At 36.4% G+C, this 7928-nt stretch overlaps 1 protein-coding gene across 1 annotated transcript in view; it reads left to right on the top strand.

The window, feature by feature from the left end:
* The first annotated feature begins 394 nt into the window (after positions 1–394).
* The window catches only part of LOC139471726 (phosphoinositide 3-kinase regulatory subunit 4-like), a 35267-nt gene continuing 27733 nt past the window's right edge, over positions 395–7928 (top strand). The window contains exons 1-8 of the mRNA XM_071254207.1: positions 395–471; positions 1562–1675; positions 2138–2262; positions 2483–2538; positions 3809–3958; positions 5429–5530; positions 7006–7196; positions 7586–7712. Coding sequence (XP_071110308.1) covers positions 1584–1675; positions 2138–2262; positions 2483–2538; positions 3809–3958; positions 5429–5530; positions 7006–7196; positions 7586–7712 — 843 coding nt within the window. The 5' untranslated portion in view covers positions 395–471; positions 1562–1583. The remainder of the gene's footprint in view (positions 472–1561; positions 1676–2137; positions 2263–2482; positions 2539–3808; positions 3959–5428; positions 5531–7005; positions 7197–7585; positions 7713–7928) is intronic.

Here is a 7928-nt window from a genome sequence, read left to right as displayed (position 1 = left end):
GTCGTATTTGGTTTTGAACATAGTATTTATGAAACCCAAGACCTAAACAGATAACTTTATATGTATTTTCTAAAGTGTTTGAGTAAATCATAATTGAATATATTGTTCAAAATGTTCAACAAATGTGAAAAAATTACTAGGATATGTGGTAACAAGAGTAGAAAAGATTGAAACTGTATTCCATTTAACTAGTTGAAAAATTAGAAAAAAAATGTGAAAATATATTTGAATATTAATAAATTGTATGAAACAAAATAATCAGCCATATCAACTTCTATTACTTAATTTATGAAATTGTTCCTTAAAATGTTTTTGTCTCTTTTTAGGATGTTTGACATAGGACGTAATAAAGATATAATGTGTTTCTAAGAAAATAGTATCCTTTACCGGAAGTGATCAGTGCTCTGAAAAGGAAGAAAACAACAGTTTTACTGTTGTGATTTTTACGTTTATTTCTTCTACCCATGAGAAGTATGTTATTTGTCTTATCTTGTGTCAGATAGGATATTCATTCTGAGTTTGGTGTATGTAAGGATGTCATTACTGTTTTGCAGATTGCTCTTTAGTACAGATCTACATGACTCCATTTGAAGTCACTGTCTCAAAACTCAAGCAGACGAATTTTATTTGCCCTGTTGGTCTCAATAGAAGTTTGTGTTTGATTTATAAACGATTAGTTTGTGGTTAATGTTATTAAAAGGATTTGCCAGAAAATGATTCAATAGTACCACAACATACACTTGCTTCATGTATGTCTGATCTTTAGACAGCTGCACTTACTTTTGAAGGAAATTCTAGATTACTTGTGTTATTACACTTATGCAGATATGTTGCTAAGAGGGTTAGGCAAATGCTAGATCATAGCAAAGAAGCAACATGATTGAAGGGTGGGTTCAGTATGTAATACTGTCATGACATGATGATAGACACCTGTTGTCAAAACTGATGAGAAAAATATGTTGACAGATAAGTGGGCGTTTCCATTTCAAATGCTTGTCCTCTGTTTCTCATTTTGATATTAAAACATAATTAGGTTAATAGTGCTTACCTAAGTTATACCTGAAAGAATGTTATGACACATTCTGTGTTCTGGGAATTAACAAGTGTTTGGCCAATTTACCAGTCTGTGATGAAATATGTTCATTATGAAATCATTTCATATCCTTTCTACATTTCTGTCAACTGTAGCAATGTTCAGCATGTATTTCAAATTTTGAGGAGGAATTCTTTTTATGATTATCTGTGACAGTTGACTAAGGCCATATTGTAATGTGTTCAAAATTGAGAATGAAATTAAGTGTTTTTTGTCATAAACATATGATAAAACTGATGTTAAGGAGGTCCCTACTAATAATAAAGCAGAAAAAAGGCAGGATTCCAGACCTCTCTGCAATGTCTGACAGCATGGGAACGCTATAATGTAATATTATGTATGGTGATTGGTTAGTATATTCAAGAGCTGATAGAACTTAGCATGCTGAGTGTGTTGTCAGATTATAATATTAAGACGGAAGGGGCGTTTTCATCATTTCCTAATGTTTGTTCTGTCATTTCCAAACAGTAAGTGGAAGCTGACGTAAACAATGGGCAACCAACTGACTGGGATTGCTCCATCCCAGATTCTTCCAGTGGAACAGTATCTGTCAGATGTTCCTGACTATGAGTTTGAGACCAAGTGAGTCATTATCCTTCACTTTTTTTCTGATTGGAGATTATAGAGACAGGAACCTGGACTCGGCCTGAATCAGTTTCCTTATAAAATGTATCTTACACCATGCACACATGGTCAGGGGTAGTGAAATGTTTATCTATTCCATCATGGTGTTTCATTATCAAGGTAATGGTTGGTAATTAATGGATATTAATGGTGTGTATTTTGTATAATGTTAGGATGTTAAGATACGTATCATATTGCAAGAATGTGCATTATTACAGCTTTAGGCATGGGTTCTGGAAGGATTTATCAAATATCAATGCATCGAAATATTTAATATCAGGACTATCTAAGCTATGAAAGCATTGATTGGATTACATTTTTGGAGATATATTTTTGTTAGAATGAACTACTTTTTAGATTTATTTCATCATATCCATCCAAAACAGTCATATATTTCAAGGGCTGTATTAACCATTTCAGCCAAGGAAGCACAAGGTTTTTCAAAGTTGCACGAGCACGCTGCAAAGAAGGACTTGCAATTGTTAAAGTCTTTGTTATCCATGATCCCTCACTGCCTCTGTCAACCCACAGGGATAAGCTGGAAGGTAGGTTTACTCTTGATTTTGATATAAAATGGCATGGACCAAAGCTAATAAATTAATTGCTGTACATAGGCAAATTCTAAAATATATTTCTATTTTTAGCAAATGCCTTTGTAATATTCACAAGTCTACATTCTATCCTTTCTACTTATACGTTTCAGGAGCAATTAATCTGGATTAAACATTTTATTATAGTAAGTTTGGATGTGATTTCTATTTTCAGAAATAAGCCAGCGTCTGAAAGGAACATCAAACTGTCTTCCATTTCAAAAAGCCATTGTGAGTTCAAAATGGTTAAATACTTGGGTTTTTCAGCACATCTTTATTTTGAGCTCTGTTGTTCCCATACCAGCAAGGGGCATGGTGCCCTAAGGTTATAGGACACAGCTATACATTGTGAAGAGTTATGTCTCTTGGCTAGGCCAGGATCCAATGATTGTTGGTTCATATCTAAGACTTATCTCTACGTGTATTATGATCTTGGGTCTGCCAGCACTGTTACCCTGCAAGTGGGCTTCTCACCAATGTTGAAAACATCTACAACATCTACAGTGCACATGGATTTCCTACCACACAGATGTGCTGCATACAACTAAAATATTATGTGTTAAACACAACTGATTCCCTGCATCAATATACAAAGCTCATTCTTTGTGACCCCTATCGGAATATTGCTAGAACGCAGTTCAAAAACATACAATCATTCACTCTAACTTTCACAGAAAATATCATATCTGTACTTTCGCAGTGGTGCTTAAATGTCAATTTGGAAAGTATAGATTGTATAGTATATTCTATGTTTGTTATCTGATACTGGCTCCCACAGGAGATATTGCTGGTGAGATTAAGGGAAAGTTTTTCTGTATTGCAAATATCATATTTTACGAATAAGAAAAGGCTCTTCCTAAGATAAGATATTAATGGTATGGAAACTTGGTTAATGATCTATCTCACAGTTTTCTTTAAGAAGTATTTACCATTTGACTTATTTCACATAAGAGTATATTATTTGTTCCACATAACAGTATATGATTTCTTTCTCATAATAGTATATTATTTGTTCCGCATAACAGTATATGATTTGTTCCTCATAATAGTATATTATTTGTTCCGCATAACAGTATATGATTTGTTCCTCATAATAGTATATTATTTGTTCCACATAACAGTATATGATTTGTTCCTCATAATAGTATATGACTTGTTCCACATGATAGTATATAATTTGTTCCTCATAATAGTATATGATTTGTTCCTAATAATAGTAGACCCGTGAAGATTCCGGGGTAGAATTGGTCTTCAGCAACCCATGCTTGCCGTAAAAGGTGACTATGCTTGATGCATGTCATCGATCACAATTGCGTGGATCGATACTCATGATATCAATCACTGGATTGTCTGGTCCAGACTCGATTATTTACAGACTGCCGTCATATGGCTGGAATATTGCTGAGTGTGCCATTAAACAACAAACCAACTAACCAACCAACCTAATAACAGTGTATGTTTTTTTAAGAATGATGTAAATAATGACAACAATTTGTTCCAGCAATCTGAGAAAGCTGCTTTGCTGTTCCGACAGTATGTTAAAGACAGTTTGTATGATAGGATCAGCACCCGGCCATTCCTCAACAGTATTGAAAAGAAGTGGATTGCATTTCAGATGTTGTGTGCCCTAAATCAGTGTCACAAAGTCAAGGTAAACCTTTTACTTCTTTAATAAAACAGGGGCAAGGTGGCACTATAATTTACTATAAAGAGTTGCATTCATCAGTAAGGGTGCACAGTATTACCAGTAATATTGGTAAATTGAGGTTAATTCTCTCGACGATACGTATCTCAATGTCATTTTTTAATGTTTTACCATGTGTTTAATGTTATACACTTGCCAAATACAAGAACCTCTGAAATGTTTTCTTAATTCCAAAATGCAAGTTCGCATTCTGGATTTCACAGTGGTGTAACCATGGTAACATCAAGTCACCACTGTCCCCAAGCCTGCATCCATGTGTATTTATTGAATGAGTAAACATCATGTTGTACCAGCATCTTGTTTTCTTTCATTTATGAACTTCAATTCACAAACTGGTGTTTCAAATTGCTTCTGAATTCAAAATTTAGAATTATACAATATATTGTGATATGTATCCCAATACAGCCTTTTGCATTGTAAAATATTGTGATACACTTTAAACATCCAGTACCCATCCCTATAATCCTCAGCCAGGGCCCCATCCCTCAAAGCGATCTTAGCGCTAAGGTGATCGTAAGTCCCATACTTTAACATAGGCTTACGATCATCATAGTTCTAAGATCGCTTTGAGGAACGGGGCCCTGGCCAGGGTTTGTGAGTTGTTTCACAAAAGTAGTTACATCTATGACCTGTGTCACGATGGGCTTCACTTGCACATTCATTTGACAGGCCATGATGTCATGAAAAACGTTTGACGAGGCTGACTCACTATCTCATTGGTCATAATGATAGCAAAATAATGAGGTTACCGTAAACTACGGTTTTAACGAACTCAAAGGGACCACTATTTTTAGTTTGTAATAACCGTAGTATGTTATAAGCATATATACAGCATATATGCAACAAATGGCCAGGACTAAAAAATCAGTTCGTTATAAGCGTGTTCGTTATAAACGTAGTTTACTGTATTTTGATGTTGTATTTATATGAATATATATGCATATAATTGTATCTATGGTCAAATGACTGGTTCAGAAAATAACCATTACACATATTAGTCAAATGTATGCATTTATTTTTGGTCAGTAATACATATGGGATGATACTGTGATTGATGGAATTGCATGTATTGGTCCCCAGCAAGCTATGCTGGTCGTAAGAGGTGACAGTGGATCTTGAGCTGGGCCCACTTGCACAAAGCGATCTTAGCGCTAAGACTATCGTAAGCCTATGTTAAATTATGGGGGTTAAGATCATCTTAGCGCTAAGATCGCTTTGTGCAAGTGGGCCCAGGTCTGACTCACTGACTTGGTTGATACATGTCATCGTATCCAAATTGCGTAGATGGATGCTTATGATGTCAATCACTGGATTGTCTGGTCCAGATTGATTATTACCGTAACAGACCGCTATCATGCAGCTAGAAGATTGCTGACTGGTGTTTACACATTTATTACATAAGATGTCTTTTTTCAGGTTTGCCACGGGGATATTAAGTCTGAAAACATCATGATCACTGGCTGGAACTGGGTGTTAATCACAGACTTCGCCAGCTTCAAACCAACATACTTACCTGATGTAAGTGACAGGGCTCACTCAGATTTAGAAGTGTTGGAATGTTGGATTGAGACAGGCTTGAATTTATTATCTGTGCTCAGATTCTGAGTTAGAATAGGTAGCAAATGTAGCAAAATAGGGCAAATTAAGGTGAAATTAAGCTGGAGACTTGATATTTCTCTGAGAGAAAATTTGCACAATTAACATGATTAAGAAATAAAGTATGTGTCTCAAGTGAAATTCTATTATTTCAAGGTGGCCACCCATAGGGATTCTGGGACAGAAATGGCCCCGCTTGCCTCCTACTTGTTATAGGAACTGACTATAATCTGGAACAGGTGATGCCAAAGTGTTACCCTGTGGACCATATTATAACTGTGGATTTATCAGCCATTTGTTTTTTTTCTGGGCCAGACCTGATTGTTTTACAGGCCACAGTGATATTAGTTATGTTGCTGACTTACACAAATAAGAGATAAAGGGAATCATGTGTTTATTTCCTGATGCATTCAAGACATATATGATAACAAGAGCAGACAGTGGATGAAACAGTTGTGCCCTCAACATGTAGAAGTTAGATATATAATACTTCTATGTTAGGCAAGTGACGTTGTTTGAAACATGCCTGCTCACCTAGCAGTGAATGGGTACCCGGTAGGATGAGATGGGAAGGTGACTGCTAACCTTCTAGCGTCTCTTAGCCAGCATGGGTTGTGTACTCCCCAGGGAGCTGTGAATTAAAATCGAGTGCACACGGATCCACTGACCGGGGTAATAGTGTAGCATGGAGTGCAATTTTGAGCATTATTGATGGACTTGTTGTTATTATTTTTAATGTTACTTTTCAAATTTATCATATTTTTAACTATCCTATCTCACACCAGGGTTAAAATTTAACTCAAAAGCTTTACTAGTCCGGGTATTGACAAAATGCCCTTGTAATGTTAAAACAATGGAGAAATTTGAAAATTTGTATTAGTCCACAAGAATTTGTACTTGCCACTGGCTACCAGGCTGGTGTAAATTTCTGATCCTGTCACTCTATGCATTTCTCCTTCTTCTTCGAACCTGGTGTGGAAATGTCCTAGAACAAAGTTTCCAGCTTAAAAAAACACCTCGCCCCAACACATCCCATATATCACTATAGTCACTACTATAAACCATGGGTCACGCACCAGGTGATTAGGTAGCACGGTGTCGCATCGCATGGGATTGCAGTGGTGCATGGTCCATGGTTGACACTGTGGAGAAGCATGGGATGTGTTGGAGGGAGGTGTTTTTTTTTAAAAAGGACGTTTCCACACCAGGATCGAAGAAGGGGAAAGGCATATTGTAAGATAGGATAAGTATATAAATAGGCAATTTATTGTATAATTTTCAGTAATTGGTCGGCAAACAAATTATTGATAATTAAATTTTTCGCAGAGATTACAGATATGACAAATGGAAGCCCGGAATGTTGCACTATGGCAATACATGACTTTGAATTATTTCAGGATAATCCGTCAGATTTCTCGTACTTCTTTGACACGTCCCGACGGCGGACATGTTACATTGCACCAGAGAGGTTTGTGGAGAGTGGTTTGAAGAATACTGACAATGCTGGTCAATCAGGGAACATCGATCTGACCTCAAGTGAGGTCAAGACTGGTGATCTCAATCCTGCTATGGACATATTCTCCCTAGGGTAAGACTAACACACATGATAATAATGTTAGATAATGACTGAAAGTGTTTTGGGGCCTTTGTTTATACTCAGTTTATCAATTTTTGTCCATTAACATAGGGTTGGTGGTTGAAATAAAAAAATTCTGAAATAGTCTCTCTAACACATTAAGAGTAATAAAGAACAACATGTTTTTTTTTCTAATTAATTGTTACTCTCCTTTCCATACAGCCCTACTTGTTTTGGATATTAGTTAGCTCACCTGGTGGGAAGAAAAGAAACTGAATTCAAAGATTTCTTTTGTGCCACATCGTGACATATGAGTTAGCAGATCCCAAAACCAAGTGTTAAAATTGCAGAAATAAACAATCCCAAATGAATGATATTGAGGTTTTTACTGTGTGTTACAGTTGTGTCATCACGGAGCTGTTCACGGAGGGCACCTCACCGTTCGATCTGTCCCAGCTGCTGGCGTACAGGAGCGGGGAGTACAGCCCCTGGAAGATCCTGGAGAAGATCGAAGACCCAAGCATCAGAGTAAACACAGTTTATCAGGATAATGATTCATATTTGTCAGCATGGCCCAAATGATGCTTACATATAGGCAAATGTGAAATATAAGAAATTTCCACTTGCCCAAAGGCTATCTTTAATCATCATATTACCTTACTTTCTCCCTGTACTTTCCTCAGGGTAGGGGAAATACTGTTGTTACGATACTTCCATGGGTTGTAATGTTTTTGTTGTGCAGCA

Source organism: Haliotis cracherodii, unplaced genomic scaffold (assembly GCF_022045235.1).
Source record: "Haliotis cracherodii isolate W230 unplaced genomic scaffold, xgHalCrac1.p SCAF_23, whole genome shotgun sequence".
NCBI classification, from domain to species: Eukaryota; Metazoa; Mollusca; class Gastropoda; order Lepetellida; family Haliotidae; genus Haliotis; species Haliotis cracherodii.
The sequence above is the reverse complement of the archived record's forward strand: the minus strand, read 5'-3'. Positions and strand labels throughout refer to the sequence as shown.